A 21047-nucleotide genomic window follows, 5' to 3' on the forward strand; every position below is an offset into this window, starting at 1 on the left:
AAATTATCTAAGCAGAAAGTATGTGTCTTTGTGTTTATATTTTGTGTAGCCTAAATAACATTATCACAATGTCTTCCTTCTGGAACTTTTACATATAAACTTTTTGATTTACTCTCCTTGCTGACTGATTCATATTTTGTGTGATTAAATTCCATATCCACTAAGTTAAGCCCAAGGACAATCAGAAGTTATTGAACATGAAGGCACAGTATGTTCTAATCACTATTTTGAATTACACTCTATATTAGTTTCAGCAGAACATCATGACACTGTAATAGGCACCCGGGATGATACTATCCTGCTCAGACCTATTATACCCAATATTCTGAGAGCATTTGATCAGACATTGTGTAACTGTTTAGTTTTCTCCTTTCTTTGCTAAAAAGTGTGGTTGTATAGACTGACTGGACACATATCTAGGTAAAAGCAACAGAAGAGTCAATCGGCTGGCCATTAGCGATGGTGTGAAGCATGACCCTTGATCCAGGAACATTGTGACACTTAAAGAATTAACAGTGTAAAAAACAAAAAATAACCATTTGTGTATATATTTAGCAGTCCAATCATAGCTGAAATTTAAAGACTGATGGTTTCAGAAAGTCAAGTCAATATGCAAAGGGAAGAGTGAGAGGGCACATCCAGCTCTTTTTTAAGTGCACCCAGTATCCTTTAACTGTTGAATTTCTTAATAAACCCTTACAATAATCATTCTCATATCTGGGGTCCCTACTGGATCCCCAGTATGAGCTAAGAAATCACAAACACTAGCTTAAATGATGGTGGGGCCTGGTAAAACATTCTGAAGTGAAATGATTTTGATTCTAAATTTGGATTGTAATAGAAGTTGTTCCTCTGCATAGGACTGGTAGGCTTGTAAATAAACCATGAAGTATAGTTGCTTATTTTTTTTAGGAGAATTATATAATAACAGACAAGGTTTACTCTAGTAGTTGTATGAGGGTCCATACAAGGTATTGCCACTTTTTCTATTGTTCAAAACCTCTAAAGAACAGCAGGAAGTGGATATGATCTTACACAGGCAGAAATGGTACATCAGCAGAAAAAAAAATATTCCTGTTTGTTTTATGAATGTAGAGACCGATATTCATGGGACAATGACATTGGAGATTCTCAACCCAATATGCACAGAAAAATGTATTGTTAATTACCTCTAAAGAGAGAGATCATCAAAATGCTAGCAGAGGTAGTAAGCTAATATAGAGTCTTTTGTAGGGATATAGGAAGACATAATTGAGGAAAATCGGGTTACTCCAAAGAGAAATATACCGTGCCATTTCCAAGGCACTCCCTTTTACAGTGGTATAAAGGTGATACCTTTATTGGCTAACTAAGATAATCATAGCAAGCTTTCGGAACATTTTAGTTCCTTTTTCAAGCTGATTACCACACCATCACCTTTTCCTGCAAGGCACTCCAAGCTTGCCTTTCAAAGGGCTTAAATCTTTATTTTTGCAATAAAATTGGCCCTATATGTATAGATAATGACAGTTGCAACTCAAGGGTAATGTCACACACACCGATTGCCATGAAACCCTTTTCCCAGGCTGATAGAACATTGAGAATTGTCTTTGAAGGACACATCATACAAGCATTAACCCCCCCCCCCAGTTTGCATCTGCCATGAAAAATGACATGGTACAATATCTCAAACTGCTAAAACTAGAAAATGGATATAAATTGAAAAAGTGCTTAAAGATTAAAAAAAGGTTTCACCAATCCCAATGGCCTGAGAAATGTTTTGATTTCTGTATCGCAATCTAGACCCTGTCTGCTTCATTTTATCAGGGGAATGTACAGATGCAAATGCAATTCAATGTCCATTATAGAATTCCTGGGACATTTTTTCAATAATTTGTTAACTAGTCCCTCTTCTTGCTAAGGGAGTGGATATGTAGAGATATATAATGGAAACAGATAAAGCAGCAATTTCAAAGTTAATGGAAATTAGATTGCTGATATAATAAGGCCACACACACATTTATTAAGAATAATTAAAAAATTATACAACTAGTATTTTTTAATTGTGCTTGTATTAGTTAGGGGCACCATTGGGTATAATGTAATAAATGGTCTTATGTTTGCTAGTTGTTTACTAATCCATAGCAACCAGCCTGCAGGTAGCATTTCCTGATCAGCTGTCTAAAAACATACTATGATTGTTTGCTATATATATATAGTATAAGGCAGGGATCCCCAACCTTTTTAAATTTTTTTTTTACTTGTGAGCCACATTCAGATGTAAGAAGTGTTGGTGAACCACACAAGCATGAAAAAATTCTTTGGAGATGCCAAATAAGATCTGTGATTGGCTATTTGGTCCCCCATGTGGACTTCTGGCCTGTAGGAAGCTCTGTATGGAGTAAAACTGTGTCTCTGTGCTTCCAAAACTTGCCTCCAAGCCAGAAATTTTATAATGGCCATTTACTTTCAGGCCACTGGGAGCAATCTAACTGCAAACCATTTTTGTGAATTGTTTATATGTACATGGTAACTGTTCTGTCTTTTGTACCCCTCTATTCTGTAAAGCGCTGTGTAAACTGATGGCGCTATATAAATAAATGGCGCTTGGATACTGGATCTGGAGAAAGAAGGGGAAGAAGGGGGGATATAAATATGTAACAAGGGAGGCTGTCTGGAATCTATGCTAAACAGATTGTTGCTGTGTGGAAATCCTTGCACAGTGTTCCAGTAGCACCTTTCTGTTCCATGTTTTCTCACTAGTTCTGTTTACAGTATAATTAAATGTGTCCGATGATGATGATGATGATGGGGGGGGGGGGGGGGGACTGTAGCTAACATTTACTAAAAAACATTTAAAATGAGTTTACACTAGTTAGTAGGTACAGGAATGGGATCTGCTATTGATGGAGACCAAGCTACTATGATACCTTCTATTTCAGATATAGTTTTTATAAGCAAAGCTGCGCTTGTCTGTGCTCTCATTCTCCAAGTCTGGCAGTTTCTTTTGGTAGGCTACTTCGGAAATTGTTCTGTGCTAGTTGCAATGATTTTCTCAGCAATAATAATGCAGCAGCTTCAGTCTGTGAGCCTGAGGTATTCTCATGGGAATAGCCGCCTCTGATTATCCTGTCAGTCACTTTATCTGCTACACAAAAGGGAAAAGCCCATAATGGATGCATCGCATTCTGCTTCACCACAATATTGTTTGAAATGATCATCTAATAACCGTTGCGTTTGCTTAATTTTTAAAAATTGTCTCTTTAATCTTATTAGGTCCGCAAAGCAAGATCTCTAAATGCCAGCCGAATGAACACAATTGCTTGGGCACAGAAATTTGTATTCCTATGGGCAAGCTATGTAATGGGCATCATGACTGTTCAGATGGCTCAGATGAGGGCCCTTTCTGTAGAGGTAAGTTTACTAAACCTACCACTTTTAATTTTAAAGTATTTTATAGGTTTCCATCATAGGTGCACCCCAAGTCCAATAAGGACGTCTTGCATGGAGAGTACTTTTTCGATACTTTTAATTGTGAAAAAATGTACTACATGTCTAATCTGGAGTTTGTGCTCACTGTGTGAGAATGGACACTGGCTGTATAATAAATTCTGGATAATTAGAAAATCATGTTTTACACTGTGTCCCTGTTCATCCCTAGCCACACCCAGTTACAAGTAGCCCTTATCCTCCTCATCCCATCCCTTTTAGTAAGTACCACCCCTTTTAAGGTCTACAGCTGTGTTGTCTAAATGGAAAGAATTTAAAGAGGAGTGAATTTAAACTGTATTTAGGCTAAATTGATAAAAAAAATTGAATGAATCTGTCATGATGTATAGCAACCAACCATGGTAAATGGTAACCTAGCCTAGTAGTATTTAGCACTGGGTGGTCCTAGTTTTTCTTAGGAACCAGCTTTTAAGATTAATTTTTTTAAATAAATATGCAGCTATTGTGTAGTTAAATATAGTTCCATAACTAATATATTACATGTGAGAAGTACCTGATCTATTGATGGTTTCTTCAAAATTAAGGTGGCCACACATGGACAGATCTAAGCTGCCGATTTTGGCCCTTTGGGACATTTTTCCAGTTATCTGCCTGTGTATAGGGCTCTCCAACAGGCCTATCCAACTGATACATGACTGAAAATCGGCCAGATGTTTGGCAGATTTGTGTTTTGGGCTCCTGTACCAACCAAGGCAACCACAGCAGGGAAGATCTGTGCCTCCAAAGATGCCCCAGTAGCCCCCCACATGCTCTGTGCTGCTGTCACTTACTGAGCTTAGGGACCCACTCACAATATACTGTATTTTTATTGGGTTATGTAATAAAAGGCAATAAGTTTTCCCAGGAGCTGTAACCCATCAGTAGGTAGAATTTACTGGTCATCTGCTTAAAAGCAAACATCTTATAGGTTGCAGCTACTGGGCAAAATTAGTGCCTTTTATAGCATATGGGGGATAGAATACAAAAGTTATGATATAAGGCTATAATTCAGATTGTCGTTACATGGCAGCTCAAAAACCAGTGCATTTTGCATCAGAATTTAGTAATCAGCTCTTGACCTCATTTTCTGCTTGATGAAACAATACAAACTTAGAACTAACTGACAACATACCCCTGCACATTCTAAAGCTGATTTATTAATTTTTATGAAATTTTTCAACAGCAATTTTCCACTTCCACAGTCCACAGTTTTAAGAATTTTTTTTATGATTTTTCTTTAGAAAAAAAAAAGTGAAAAAAAAAAACTTTTGCAGTCACACTGTTTCAACACATATGGCAACTTCAATGGAAATAAATGAATGTTCTCTGTATCAATGGATGTAAATGAATGTTCTCTGTATCCCTCACATCTGACTTTCCCTATCACTCCGCCTATTCTCCCAGGATTACGGACTTCAAAAGTACAGAAAACGTAATACTAATGAGTGCACCTCTTTTGAGGAGTGGTATAACCATAGCAGTTTTGTTTGCAATTTCTGTATTATAGAGAACCAACTTTCCTTTAACGCAACAGAAAAGGTTGATGCTTTCTAGATAAGTGAATATTTTATGAAAGAGAATGTCCTTGTAACTGAACACTGTACTATATTTATTAAGTTAAGGTGACATTCTAGACATTTATATAGGTTACCTAGCACACACTGCAGCTTTTAAAATATTACAAGAGATCCAAACTCCCTCCCCCATTCTAGTTTCAGCTTTACAGCAGTAGTAAGTGAAACTGGCTATGTGCCAGATATATGGTGTATGAGATTTCCATGGTGGTGCTTGAAAGTCAAGGACTATTCATACTAGAGAGTGAATTATGTCCACTTCATTCAATAGAGAACTGACCATTATTGCTATTTTGGAAAAATCTAATTTTTTTTTTGTCTGTAACATTTTCCCACATGTAAACTTTTATGGAGAACTGTTTCCAAAATAGCATTTTAATGCATTAATTTTGTTTGCTACGCCGGGCCAGATTTCTGGTGCGTCTTTCATTTATACTGGTGGCTAAATAAGCAGTCCAGTTCTTAAAAGATTTAGCCATAATAATTTATGCCCAATTTGCATTGATTTTAAGAAATCTAGAGGACTTTTGGTTTTTATAATTCTTACGGACCAACCAGTTACCTTTCATGTTTCCTGGCAGAATATGCATCCACCTTTTGTAGGCAGAACAGCAGTCATTTAAATAGCATCTGCCCTATAACCATGTGGGTTGGACAGGTTTGAAATGTATAAATTATTCTAGGTGGTTGTCAGCTATCTTTAATAATGGCTGATAAATCATCCTTTGTTCTACAGCCTTTATTTTTATTTGTGGTTTTGGTGGTTTTGGACAGCGCCTCTTCTTCATTAGTGTAAGTTATTATGCTGCTTGTTTGGCACCAGCTCTGGCTGTTTTACAACAATCAAAGTTGGCAAACAGAAGCTGCTGGAAAGAAGACGGATGGCAAGGAGGTGTATGAGAAACAACCCTATAAAGTTTACCTTTAGAATCATGGAATTCCATTAGGGGGGGGGCAGGTTATTAAAATTCTCCACAGGCAGTTTGTTGACATACATTTTCAGAAATTCCCCTTAGGCGGAACATTATCTTAATCGTTATTATATAGATACAAAGATACTAGTTTTCTAGGTGAGTTAATGAATAAATAGTAGTGTAAGCCCAGGCATGAGCGGATCATTTGCAAAGACTGATCATGGAACAGAGACAAATTACAAATTACAAAACTAGTGATCAGTGTCATTTTCTATTTAACAGAAATTGAAATACTGTAAAATGTAATCTGATGGGTGGGCTTCAATATTTGCTTCCATGGACTAACGTATTAAAGTCCCCTCTTCCGTTATTAAGGGAAAAGATTGCACATTTTTCTTCTGTAAATTCCTAAGCCCTTTAGGGAAATGGTGTGTACCAAAGGCATTATGAAACCCTCTGGGCTTGTTACACGCTCAGAATTTTACGCACCCCTTGAAGCAACCAGTTATTCCCATTTTAATTGCTATGGGTCATTGGCAACTGCTCTTTCTGCACAAGATCATGCCTTTGCCTTTCTCATGGTGTAGTGAGCATGGGGGAAACAGAATGAAAGACTTGCAAAATATTCTTGGCCATGGACGCTCATCAGGATTCATCAGGGCTCTCCTGTTAAATTGATTTGACACACTACAAGTGCAAGAAGCACTCAGATGCTGGGACTCCCACAATGGGGACTTTGTGTGCAATAGGAACATGTTGCTTTCCTGCTCTGAAATGATGACCCACCAACTCTAGTAGCGCTTCTCTTTCTCTGGGTTTAGAAAAGGGATGAAATCTTTCTCCCAAGATGCATTTTTTTTTTTTTTATATTGATGAATGGAAACCAAGGCCAGTAGGTCTACCAAGGGCAGGAGCTTTTGTTAGTAAATTCATACATGTTTTACTTACATGATATTAATAACGCACCACCTAAAACCGGTCTATAATATAGAAGTCAGCAGCAGATGTCCCTTTTACAACTGTGTGATCTTTCTGTGCTTTATTTTTATTTTAGAGGTTTTCGTAGAGGTTTTTTTTTTTAACCAGGTTGTTTGTACCTGTTAAATAAAAGTTTTATTTTTTTGTGGGATAATAAATAAAGTACTTCATATTTCAATGCATTTTTTTGTTGTGCTTTTTCAATTCAAATCTTTTGATAAACGACTGACATTTGTGGTTTCAAAAACACTCTAAAACCACTAAAATCGGAATGTTGTTCAAGGAGACATATCATATAAAAATTAATAATGTAATAGTGAATTATTCTCCTCTAAATATAAAGGCTTTTGCTTAAAAAAAAAAAAAGTGTTGTGTTTTGGGCTGATTTATTGAGAAATTTCACCCAAACCCTACGAATCCCGCCCATCTGTTCCACTTCCTGCTGGCTGAATTCTCTGGATGTGCAGGGGAGCCGGTGGCTCTCAACACACTGCACTGTAGGATAGGAACCAATTAGCAGCTAGGCTGACCTGATAGGGAACTGAAGCCTGTCTTTGCTTGTGTGAGTGCAGGGCTGTGATTGGCTTTCCCCCTCCTGCTGTGCTTCTGGCAGGGACGTTATGACACGCCCACCCTTCATTTGAAACACGGACAGAGAACTGATAGTGTCAGGGAAGCACCACTCCGAGACGCGCCTGACACTGGGACGGGGTACAAGGGGGTTTACACTCAGTCACCTTTCACACAGGTTAGACTAACATCAAGCACCCCCAAACAAACCACTGCCCCAAATAACTCTTCGCTGCCACCATCTATCATTAACAGGCGATAGAAACCTAATTACCCAAATATATCATACACAAATTTTCCTACTGCAGTGAGGGATAGTTCTACTCTACTACCTACACACACACACACACACACACACACACACACACACACACACACACTTTTACTACTGACAGTCCACTAGCTAATTAGCATCTACACAGAACTTGCCCCCCCTTGCTCAACATACACACACCAAACAGTTAATACACCTCTAGGCCTGAGCAGTCATAGAAGGTACATGGGAATCGATATAGAGCCAAAGGACAAAACTTATTCAATTTTATATTTAATATTACAAGGGTAAACGGTGCATTAAACAGATGTTACAAAAGAGACATATACAAACAGTAAATAAAAAATAAAAGGGGATAAAAACACAGAGAAATCCTAAGTACGTTACCGAATATCTTGTGCCCTCTGAGGCAAGAGGTCCTGAGCCCATCCCCCAACATAAGTTGCATAAGTTGAGGCCTCCAGAATGAGCTATCAGTACCTGGGTGTGTACCCTTTTTATCCTTCCTGCTGGGCCCCTCCCTCATTACCGTATGCATGAGGGGGAAGTGCCCAGGAACTTGTTACATGACCCCCCCCCCTCTAGAGCTGTACGGTTGACATTTTTATTTTCCAGCTATCCTTAAATACTTATGGGTATTCACCAGAATTATAGAACCATGTGCATTATGTGGGAAATGGAATTCTCTTTTCATAGACACCAAACACTCCAGGCCTAACCCATATTATTCTGGTTTTATCAGAATATTGGATGATCCCGAGATGGATCATCATAACACGGAAGTGTTTGGAGTCTGTGGGGAGCTCTAGCTACAAGCTAATGACTGGGCGCCATTATTTTTATCTTTAGTAAAAGGTATTTATTTTATGGGCCCAGAGAAATATTAGCTAAGAATCTGCTAAGAAGAGACAGACCCCCACAGTAGCACAGGTATGATAATTTGGTTACCTTTGTTGATTAATTCTGGCTCTTCACACTTCTCCAGCCCGACTTCAGTGTCCTTTAGGGGGTATTGGTGAATTACCCCCTACCGTGAGGGGTTTCCTTCAGTTGTGGATTCCCAAGCAGACTTCTAAATTGAAAACTTAACCCTTTACTGCTGGGCCTAACATGACAGGGTCTATTGGGAGCTCCAGTAAAGGGGCCATTTTTACAGGCTGTATTAATTTTTAGCCCAAATTGAAACCAGCACCATATATTATTCATAATTGCCTACAAAATTAGGGTTGTTTCCATTTATCCAGTATGTCTCCTTTAAATTACCTCCTAAATGTGGGCATCATAATTCCACCCTTTACAATGGCTCTCATTCCTTCAGTTTAATGTTACAAGCACTCTGAACTCGATTGATTCCAGTTCATTATGACCTCTTAGTGACAGAAAAAGATTCTGAAATAAAATAGCTGAATTGATTGGCATCAACAGAAAAAATATAATTCTCAATGGGATTCATTATTGATTGATATTTCTTCAGCTGGCGACCAGTAGATCACTGAGCATTTGCCCTCAGACATCTGTTTGATCGCCTTCTTGGGTACTTCCTGTTATTCAGATGTTTAGCAAAAACAGATGGAGAAATGTGTCAAGCCAACACAGAGAACAAATGTTCAGTGTATGTTGGCAAGTAATCTTATTGCTCTCCATTATAGAAAGTACAGTTGTTGCATTGTTGCTACTTCATTAAGCATGTTTGTACAGTCGCTGATCTCTTTCTGAAGTCCACAGATTTGTGTTACGGAATGTTAGCAGTCTACAGTGCTACAGTGACAGACCTCAGTGCAGTGTGATGCTGCTTTTTCTGTATAACGATTTATACACATTTATATATGTATAAATATTAGCTGTGCTGCAAATGGCCATATTACCATTAGGTTGAATGCACTAGGATTGGGGTCCCCCAACTTTTTTATCCATTCAAATGTAAAAAAACTTGGGGAGCAACACAAGCATAAAACATGTTCCTGGGGGTGCTAAATAAGGGCTGTTATTGGCTATTTGGCTGCCCCTGTATGGACTGGCAGCCTACAGAAGGCTCTGTTTCGCAGTACATCTGGTTTTTATGCCTCCAAAACTTGCCCCCAAGCCAGGAATTCAAAAATAAGCACCTGCTTTGAGGCCACTGAAAGCAGCATCCAAGGTGTTGGTGAGCAACATATTGCACTAGGGACTCTCTTGGACTTATTTTTGTTAAAGGGGAAATTTACATATCAATACAACATAAACTCTAATAAATATACAGGTATTAAATCTATCTGTTAGCAGAAAATTGCACCGAATTTGTCCCCAATTTGGATTCATGCAGCTTAAGGTCCCCATACACGGTAAGATCCGCTCACTTGGCGAGAACGCCAAGCGAGTGGATCTTCCCCTGATATCCCCACCTACGGGTGGGCGATATCGGGGATCTTGAAGTTAAAAAAAATAAATAATCCGATCGTTTGGCCCTGGGGCCAAACGATCGGATTATGTAGGCTGCAATGGGGCAGTCGGTTCGGGGACCGCATCAACGAGCCGAAGCAGTCCCTGATCCGACTGGATTCTCTAACCTGGTCGACCGATAGCTGGCCAATTTCAGGCCCCTACACGGGCAGATAAGCTGCCGAGTTGGTCCAAGGGACCGATATCGGCAGCTTCTATCGGCCCGTGTATGGGGACCTTTAGTTACTACAAGCTACTGCTTTATTATTACAGAGAAAAAGATAAGAGTTAGAATTATTTGCTTAAAATGAACTCTGTGGAAGATGGCCTTCCTGTAAATCTGAGATTTCTAGGTAAAGGGTTTCTGGATAAGGCATCCCATATCTGTATATGAAAAAGAATGTTTGTGTTTTCTGCAAATGTGTTTTAATTAAACATTCCATTGTGTTTGTGTAAAAGAGGATAGCCTTATGTTTTCGGATCGTTCGTTGCTTAACAAGCTTATTTAATATAAAAGGGATCCAGCCCTAAATTGCCCCTCCCTTATGCCAAAGCTAAATCTGCCTTTGTTTATAGCAAGGTCACCATGGTGCTGAATGTTTTCTGAATCACATTTTTTTTCCTTGTTATTAGTGGTACCGGTTTCACTTTAACTGAAAGAGGCCTTTTTTTGTAAGGAAAAATACAGTAGAACTCCTATTTACAACATTTTTTCTCATCCCCCTGAAATATGTAAAAGTCAGGGAAATGCATTAAAGCCACTTAATCCTCAAGTACTTGGAGGAAATAAGCACAGGAGTCTGTTTTGCTTTGGAACACAATACTATACGATGTTAATGACAAAGTATAAGCAAGTCAGCATTAATGTTACACTATAGGACATTATATGCAAGCCCTATCTGAAAGTCAGTGGTACAACCTAAGGCAGTGCTGTCCAACTTCTGTTGTACTGAGGGCCGGAATTTTTCCGGTTATCACATGACCATACTCATATTAATGGTTGTAGTACAGCAAAAACCTGCTATACTCTGCCAGTGTGCCATACTCTGCCTACCCTACCCTGCCTTTGTGTGTGCCATACTCTGCCTTCCCTACCCTGCCTGTGTGTGCCATACTCTGCCTGCCCTACCCTGCCTGTGTGCCATACTTTCACTGTGTGTGCCATACTTGGCCTGTGTTTGCCATACTCTGCCTGCCATACCCTGCCTGTGTGTGCCATACTCTGCCTTCCCTACCCTGCCTGTGTGTGCCATACTTTCACTGTGTGTGCCATTCTTGGCTGGTTTGTGCCAAACTTGGCCTGTGTGTGCCATACTCTGCTTGCCCTACTCTGCCTATGTGTGCCATACTCTGCCTTCCCTACCCTGCCTGCGTGTGCCATACTTTCACTGTGTGTGCCATTATTGGCTGGTTTGTGCCAAACTTGGTCTGTGTGTGCCATACTCTGCCTGCCCTACTCTGCCTGTGTTTGCCATACTCTGCCTTCCCTACCCTGCCTGTGTATGCCATACTCTGCTTGCCCTATGCTGCCTGTATGGAACACACAGGCAGCCTACAGTGACACAATGCTGGCACTGCTCCTACAGTCTGCACAATAACTATATATTAAAAAACCTTTTAATTGCAGTACCACCTCAGTATATGTTCTTTTTGTGGTATGCAGGGATTATTTGTGGGTTTCTACTGCTCCTGAGGTGTGAACAGGGGAACAATGTGGGTGATTACAGCCTGAGCCTGAGGTGTGAACACTGCAGGGGTGAACAATGCAGAGTTTAAAAGGTGTGAACAGTACAGGGGATTACATATTTAAACAATACAGCCTGATTACAGCCTGAATCTGAGGTGAGAACCATGCAGGGGGGGGCAGTTAATCATAGTACTGATACCATTTAAAGCTTACACAAGAGTAAGCCATCAAACATCAGCCAGACAGGTGGAGGGCCACACAGAGGGGGGCCGCCAGTTGGACAGCACTGACCTAAGGCAATGTTAGTCTTTCCAAACTTTAACTTTTTGCTATAAAGAAAGCGGTTAGTTCCATATATATCAGAAATTATAGGTCCCCACACAGCATCAAACAGTGATAATAGAAAACTTTCAATAAAAGTGAAACATTTGTTTTGTTAAGGTGCTTTATACAGTACAACAGATACAGGCAGATGATATTAGGAAATAGACACATTTGAACACCGCTAGTTGTATCCCTTTACCGTTGCATTAATATTGGGTATGTGTGTGAGTGCAGAGGATTTCTTTTTCAGTTTGTTTCAGTATATCTGTCAGAAATATTTGTGTGAATCAACAAGTTTCTTCATTCACAATGGATAAATCTCCGAGTATACTCGCTATTAGAACTAATGTGACACTGGGGTTTGAGTGCTGTTGCCATAGAGTGGAATACAAGTGGTCAAAACTCCATAATCTTTGGGAAGCACAGTGCCTGAAGTTTGTGCATTTCTAATTAGAGGTCTACCCATCTCCTCTATGTTTGCTTCAGGCACCTTGTACTAGAGGAGAGTTTTGACCACCTGATGGCAATGGTGATTGGATGCCCTGTGTATCATAATCCCATTGGGAATCATGCATTTTCTTTTACAGGGCAATTAGGATCGACTAGTGATCTGTGTGCGTGTATTACACCCCCCCCCTCCAGAAAATGACTGGCTGGGCTAAACAAACTAATACATTTTGGTGCATCTAGAACTCCATAGACTTGTGCAACTGAGAGTTCTGTCACTAGAACTTACTTATTTTAGTTGTTTAGTTTTAGACAGTTGCATTATACAGTCTCTGCTAAACATATCTGAGACACTTAAACAGGTCAATAAGCATGAGAGCTGCACTTACTGTTGCTATTATTGGCATTTACTGAATTTCCATCCTGATGGCTGTATGCCAGGAAGGAGAGAATGCTGTGTTTTAGGATGTAACTGATAGAAATACAGACAAACGTGCTTGGCACAGTCCTTTGCTGTGTGAATGCCACTCCTAAGGCTCCTGTGTGGCAATTATTTAGATGTGCAGCAGTCACACTTTATGGGATCATTGCACATAATAATTAATCTGCCCAATTAACTATGGTGCATGTTGAGTGCCAGGCTCACGCGCCCCCGGGAGATTTATATGCCTACACATACTAAAACTAGACACGATGAAACAATTTTCTTTCTGGCTGGAGGGACCGGCTTTGTTTATGACTACCTACCTGCCAGGAACAAAAGACATAAACACAGAACTATTTTCACTGGTTAATTTGGCAATCGTATAGGAAAAGACAGCTTTGAAATGGAGTCTCCATATCCACTGTGGCAGTAAGAGCAGATATCAAAGCCAGTGTGGAGTTTAAAAGAGGTCACTCAGAAGAAGATCTTCTTCCATACTTAAGGGTGAAGACACACTGAGCTACTAGTAGTAACTACTTTTTCATGGCTACTAAACTCCAGAAAGTTATCAGTAAATGATCAGCATTGTCCATTTCTGTAGCCGTGACAAGTAGCTGCTACTAGTAGCTCCGTGTGTCTTTACCCTTAATGCACATCTTTAGCGTGAAGTGGCTGCTACTAGTAGCAGCCACTTGTCACAGCTACTTAAAAAGACAATGCTGATCATTTAATGATAATTGTTTCTATGGGGCTGATTTACTAACCCACGAATCCGAATTGGAAAAATTCCGATTGGAAAACGAACATTTTGCGACTTTTTCGTATTTTTTGCGATTTTTTCGTCACCATTACGACTTGCGCGAAAAGTCGCAACTTTTTCGTATTGAGCGCTCGTAAACTGCGGGCAAAACTTTCAGACTTAGCATGATTTTGGAAGCCTCCCATAGGACTCAATGGCACTCTGCAGCTCCAACCTGGCCCAAGAAAAGTCACGATACTAAAGCTTGAATGAATCCGAAACTTTCGTACTCGGCGCGAAGGCTACAAAAAAGTCGCGACAATTCGCGCAAGTCGTAACGCTACGAAAAAGTCGCGACATTTTGCGAAACAGTCGGAATGGCTACGAAAAAGTCGCGACAATACCGATCATTACGAAAAAAACGCATTCGGATGCCTTCGGACTGTTCGTGGATTAGTAAATGTGCCCCTAAGTGTGTTTTAGCAATTCTCAGTTTTGTCTATGGCAGGGTATTTTCTGGCATTTTGTAGTCGGGACAAATAGCTGCTACTAAGTAGCTCCATTCCTTAGATGGAGACACACAGGCTGTCGCAGATCATTTTCCTGTTCTGCTTTTTAGCTAGCTAGGCCATGGACTTGTTAGGGTGTTGCTTATATTAGTATCTAAGAAATGTAAACTCTATTATTTTGTTATGTAGTAACCATCATTTTGCTTTACTACCCAACATAAGTGAGGCATAGATCATAACCCCCTAATGCTGCTTTCTCTACAATTGATGTGCCTTTTACTTTTTCTTTTTAGAATATGCACACAACTGTACAGAGCTGGGGTGTCAGCATCACTGTGCACGTACCGTGACCGGACCTGTCTGTTACTGCAACACTTCCTACCAACTCGTCGAAGACGGCAAGACATGCAAAGGTCAGTATAGTTTATGGTGGCAGGGTCAGCAAAATCCAAATGTTGATTCAGAATTTTGGACAAAAAAAGAAGTTATTAGAAAATCAACATCTCAGCAGAGCATGATATTCTGCTGACAATCTGGAACAAAAATAACAACGTGGTCATTTGTGGTGAATAATTCTAGTAGCTTTTCCGGGGGCTAATGCCCTAAAGAAGCTTATGTTTTAAACAGGAAATGAAAAGCAGCAAAGGGAATAAACATAACAAAAGCCCTAGAAAGGGACCTTTTGCAATTTTTGAAGCACTTAGTGACTTTTTAGACAAACCTTGGTTTGATCAGTTGCTGATATGCAAAATTATGATGAACATTGAATGCGCAAGAGTTTTCTGTTTGGGCTTTCATGTAGTCCTCATGCAGTCATGCATCTTTCCCACCAATTACCTTTGTGACCCTTTGCTTAATGGAGATAGGGAATCAAATGTAAGTGCCGGCCAGGCATTTATAGGTGTTATCAGGCTGACTGGCCAATTTCAGCCTTACTCTGTATATATGTAGAGCACCTAAGGGAGTAGTTTGACATTCAGAACATGCTTAATAGATCTTATTTTAATACAAAGGAATAAAAATAGGTCTTATTTTCTTTCTGTTGATTAACTTGTGCAGATTGACTCTGCTGCTCTGTTTTAATATTTTATAATAAAATAGTTATTATTTATTAAGATTTGAATTTCAGCAGTCGGAATAATATTCTTCATATGTATCTGCTGCCTACACTCTCTTCTCTCTGTTCAGACTTTGATGAATGTACAGTGTATGGGACCTGCAGCCAGACATGCTTTAATATGGAAGGATCCTATTCATGTAGCTGTGTGGAAGGATATCTGCTGCAGCCAGATAACAAGTCCTGCAAAGCCAAAAATGGTATGTGTGCTTTAGATTTGCTCAAACACTTGTATTGTGTGGTGTATTTAACTGGAAACCTTATTAGATCAGTGGACTTCCAGATTAGCTCTCTGGCCTGTATTAATTCATTAAACAGTAATTAATTTGGCTGGTGTTTATTATGCTGGCAGCAGACTATTAATGGGAAAATAATGAATTATTTTGAAGAGATGGGGCCAGGTTGGGTGCGTGAGTATAGTCTTAATTATTAGCTACTGTTTAAGAGAAGGTTTTCTACAGAGTCAGGAAAAATGTTTCTTAAATTGGAAACTTAAATGGGAAATATAGAGAGCTTTAATACAGGCTAATGTCTTTCTCCCAGACTGTGTCAAATGACATAATTATGTTTATGTATTTTAGAACATGTTATTATAAGAAGAGAAGAACAAGTATCATACTGATACATTAGGCTATAGTAAGGCTAAACAAAAATCTTGTCCACAGTGGTCTGGGGCAGCTATATTGAAAATATCTAAATATAATTGATAGAATTTCATTAAATTCAATGGTTAGGACCAGGGACAAAAATGTGTGTAGCCAGGATTTTTAATATTTTCAGTATGTAACATCAGGATATTCTGTGGTTGGCTATTGTGTCTAGTTGTGTGGCAATGTTATAATAACTCGGATCAGCCAAGACACAAGGGCCCCAGCCATAGATTTAAATACACATTTGCAGTCACTATAGCTCATTCAAAATATTAATTTTAGAGGCTCAGATATCAACATTTCCCTTTTTTCGAATTTGTTGTTTGACACTGGTAGTTAGGCTGGGTACATGCAAACCATAACTAAACCTCAAACTAATCTAAACCTCAAATTAACATTCCTTTTTTTTTTTTTTTTTAAATTTCCATTTAGAACCTGTGGACAGACCCACGATTCTGCTTATTGCCAGTACCCAGAATATCCTCGCAACGTACTTAAATGGAGCAGCCGTAACTACAATAGTGCCTACCAGTACAAAACAGACTACAGCCATGGATTTTAACTATGCAGAAGAGACTGTGTGTTGGATCCACATGGGGGAAAGTCCATCCCAAACCATGCTGAACTGTGCAAAGATCCCCAATTTAAAAGGCTTTGTTGAAGAGCGCAGTATAAACATCTCCTTGAGTCTTCACCGTAAGTAAACATTTTGAGTTTCTGAGGGTCTTTACTTGGAACCTTCAATTTATTTCTGTTAATAATTGGAATTTTATTTTGAGGAGGTGTCAATTCTTTTAAACGGGAAAAATAATCCAAAAGTAAACTCGGTGCCTGGCTAATTTATTTTCTGCAACTCAGAGTTAGTCAATCCGTCTGCCTTCCATCACTTAAATCACTACCCATGTGCATCTCCATCATCTACTGTCTTAGAGTTAATATAGGTTTTTCTTTTTGGGTTTAAAGATGACGTGCCTAGGAGGATGGTGTAGTGGTATATAGTTGGCTTGATTGGTGCAATTTTAGTCTGGAGTCTGTCTGGTGTCTGGTTTTAGTCTCCAGTGCATACAAGTGGTGTCATGAAACAATAGCAATGAGAAAGGCAAGGACCTCTGCAATGAAAATAGTTGATCACAGTTTAAGTTGTTTACTTTGGAGAGGAAGTTGTCAAGGGTATAAATGCAGTCAGAAATTATCTCATGGTTCAACACTAGGGTAGGTGACTATGTAATACAATAGTAATTCTAAACTTATCAGTGGCAAAGCAGTGACTAGGGATGCACGGTATAAGTTAAGCATACAAGAAACTCTGCAGAAGGTTATTCTTTCCGTGGTGCATAATGGCGTCCCTTGAATTAGAAGAAAGTAAGCTGCAGTTTTAAAAATGGTTGTGTGATTTTACAATGCCAAAGCGTAGTCATGATTTTCTTTGCCCAAGGGACATGAATAGTCATAGGCATTAGATAGTTTTCACACAGTGTTTTACTATTAATACAGAAACCATTATACCTTTAGGGCAGTGACACATGGAGCTACTTGTTGCAGCTACAAAATACAATACTGATAATTCTCTCAGTATTGTCTATGGCAGGGTATTTTCTGGTGTTTTGTAGCCACGACAAATAGTTGGCTACAAGTAGCACCATGTGTCATAGCCCATTGGCATGATGTTGCCCCCCTTTGTTTGTTTATTTCTGAGGAAAGTTAGAACTGGCAGAATGAGAGGTCTGCAGTGAGTGTGCAAGAGTGCAGGTCACACAGTGACACAGTGAATGTTAATGCCTAAAGCTGCAGTAATCTGGCAGCTGTGCCCTGGTTAAGTGAATATTAATGTCTGGTTTGATGTATCATAGACCTATATTATACTGCAGTAGCACAAAAACAATTTGTACAGACAGAAAGGGACGGCTAAGGGTTGAGGTAACTAAAGCTTAGTCATTCTGAGTACAGATTGATGCAAGCTAAGGGTGACCCTAAAGGGAATTTGGGGAAACTCGAAAGTGCCAGAACAATGATCAGAAAAACAAGAAGGGATTGTACTTTGACGTAACTTGTGGAAAGCTCTTTTTTTCTCTCCAGATCTTGTAAATAGAGAGTGTTATGAGAGCCTGCTGTGACCCACTTGCAATGTTGTAAATAGACTCATCATGAATTATTTAGTAATTAGTTACACAGGTAACTTTAAGATCTGAGATTCCTCTTTTTGGACAGTGTAAAGCTTTCTATAGATTTAAATTTCTGCTTGTATGAGGGGGTCATTAAATGAGAAGATCTTTAAATTGGGCACCTGGGTCTGTTCTGATCATTTGGCACATGGCTAACCGATAATAATCCCGACTGAGATTCATCAGGGAGGAATCATTGTGCAATGTGGCTCTTTCCCAATTGGGATATCTAATTTTCCTTATTCCGGGTTGGATATTGGCCAGACAGACATTATAGACACACTAGTAAAATGCTGACTCTGGGGGCAATATGTGGTGATTATCACTTTTTAAAAATGGCTATAGATAGGCTGATCTTGACTAATCTTTTTCGTTGAGCCCTCTACATTTACTTCTATGTTAAACCAAAACAATGGCCTTCCCAGCCAATATGTGATTGGGGCTCAGCCAGTTTTTTTTTTTTTTTTAAACTTTGTTTTTATTAGTTGTTTTACAACAAAGTAAGATGCATACAAAATATGTGGAACAAGGGGGGTTAAAGAAAGTAGAATATTGGATAGAGGGTTAGAGGTAAAGGGGGGGGGGTTGGACTCTCGCCTAGCCGTTTTCATCTGGGTAGTCTTTTTTCTTTTCTTTTTTTCCCTTTTATTTAGTTTCCAAGTTAGCGTCTGGAATTTTCCCTTGGTATTGTCCGTTTTTAGATCTGGTTAGTTGGTTGATTGTTTTGGTTTTCGGTCCATAGGGGCTCAGCCAGATTTTATTGATCTGAGGGGAAATCCACAGAACAATGTAATTCAGATTGCCAGTTTGGTAAGCCCAGGCCCCAGTGTGATCATTCCTTGACCTGGTAAACTATCAGATTGCTGATCTGGGCAATTAACTCGCTAAAGAACCAGATCTTCCACTGTATAGCTAGCCTAAAACCCCATAGGAAATAATCATCTACCAAGGAGTGTTTGCCGAGTCACTTACGATCTGACTTCAGATACAAATTGACACGTGCCAGGCTGGGGAACAAAACAAGCAGCATAGTCCTGCTTTTCTAACTTTGAGTCACCAAGGCACTTTGCTAAATGGGTATTTGTCTGCCTTTCATAAGCTACTGTTTCCATTGATCCTACCCTGGCTGCAAATTTTGCCTTCTAAGAAGCGTGTATATATTCTTCATCTCTGGGATGCTGCAGTGCACTCCCAACAGAATAGAAAACTACTGTACAGCTCATTCTCCTTAGAAAAACAATTCATCTTTTTTTGTTTTTTTTTTTATTGTGGGAAACATTTTGTCCTGAATCCCTAACCTTACAGACCCTCCAAAAATATATTTCAAACTGTGTGGTCCGTTTGGCTGCTGCTTCAGGGATGTATCAGTCTGTTAATCCTTTGCTGATATGTTGACTGCTTTAGAACACATCAGGGCTAAAAAGTGCCCCAAATATTCTGCAAGTAAAAGAAGTTATAAGAACTACAGAACACTTCTCAAATTGAAGCAGGGTGTTTTTTTTATTTTGTGTATTAAGAAAGAAGTTTAAGTGATTAGCATCCCTTTATTCTAAGCTGTCGCTGTAACAGTGCATGCTTTGGTATTAATGAGATTTACAACGTGTGCATGCAGGACAAAGCTAACACTTATACCCTTGAGTTTTAAGCCATTTTATCCTGGAAAAATTTTGATGGAAACATTCCAAGAGTTTAGCCCCATGATGGGCTGGGGGAGTGCTATATTAAATGCTTATGCAGTGTTAGCGATTAGTCCAGCTAATCTGTGATCCAGTTGCCACCACGTCTACTTAAACTTCTAGGAAAAAAAGTACTAAATCTGCAGTCTGTTGGAAATATTTCACTAGTAATTGAAGGTAATTCATAATGTGTGATAACTCATGAGTAGTGATATAAAGATACAAGAGGAAAAAGAAGCATTATGTAACTCCATAGAACTAAATCACCAGAATCAAATCTTTGTAAAAGATGTATGCTGTTATGTTAGGGCTACCAAGTCCAGGCTGGCAATCTGGGCACTTTGGACATGTAAAGCGGTGCATGCGTGGGACTGTTTGGGCCATTGTGCTCGTAAATTGCCAGGAACTAATTTGAATTTCTAGGCATTGAGTTCAGGCATGACTGGGCTACCATTTGGACATTTTGTCCATGTAGAACCTAGTCACTAGATTATAGTGTAATGAGGATGAATGCATCCTTGTTCTTAGCTACAGACTGGTGGGTGTGTGCATTAAGAGTAGGTTATACATCTAACTTCTCCTCGGTCACACACCTCATTATAAAAGTAATTAGCAACTTCACGTGTCCCTGTATAGTGCAGAAACCTGGCTATAACCACCACAGCCTTCCTCGCCTATTCTAATCCCCTGTAGTTTGGAAAATCTGCTGTGCCTTACAAACCAATGGCTTGTGTAATAGGCGCAAATTGCCAAGCTTGAATGATGCTGTTCATCAGAAATCCAGTACTTCCTTTTTATTATCTTTACCCATTTGCAAAAGATTAGTTGAACAAATAATAATAATGTTAAAAAGAAAGTGATCCTTTTTGGAGTAAATGAGTCTTAATTTACATTTACAGAATCCCTGTTTACATAGCTGTGTGTAATGTCTGTAGCTCCATTTGTATTTGGCAGCCTTGTCCTTTAATTCTTTTGTTCAGACATAACGATGGGGCTTGGTGTGATAAAGCAGTGCCTTTCATAAGGGGTGGATATATGTCTATGTTTGTATTATGGCTCAGCTAGTTTAGCCCTGTTCCTTATAAACTCTTTCAGCTGCGGTCAGGTTGGCGTTGG

General features: G+C 39.3%; 1 protein-coding gene across 1 annotated transcript in view; it reads left to right on the forward strand.

Annotated features, from left to right (window-relative positions):
• The window catches only part of lrp1 (LDL receptor related protein 1), a 175356-nt gene that overhangs the window by 47399 nt on the left and 106910 nt on the right, over positions 1-21047 (forward strand). The window contains exons 3-6 of the mRNA XM_002939712.5: positions 3256-3393; positions 14620-14739; positions 15515-15643; positions 16526-16789. Coding sequence (XP_002939758.3) covers positions 3256-3393; positions 14620-14739; positions 15515-15643; positions 16526-16789 — 651 coding nt within the window. The remainder of the gene's footprint in view (positions 1-3255; positions 3394-14619; positions 14740-15514; positions 15644-16525; positions 16790-21047) is intronic.

This window comes from Xenopus tropicalis, chromosome 2 (assembly GCF_000004195.4).
Source record: "Xenopus tropicalis strain Nigerian chromosome 2, UCB_Xtro_10.0, whole genome shotgun sequence".
NCBI lineage: Eukaryota > Metazoa > Chordata > Amphibia > Anura > Pipidae > Xenopus > Xenopus tropicalis.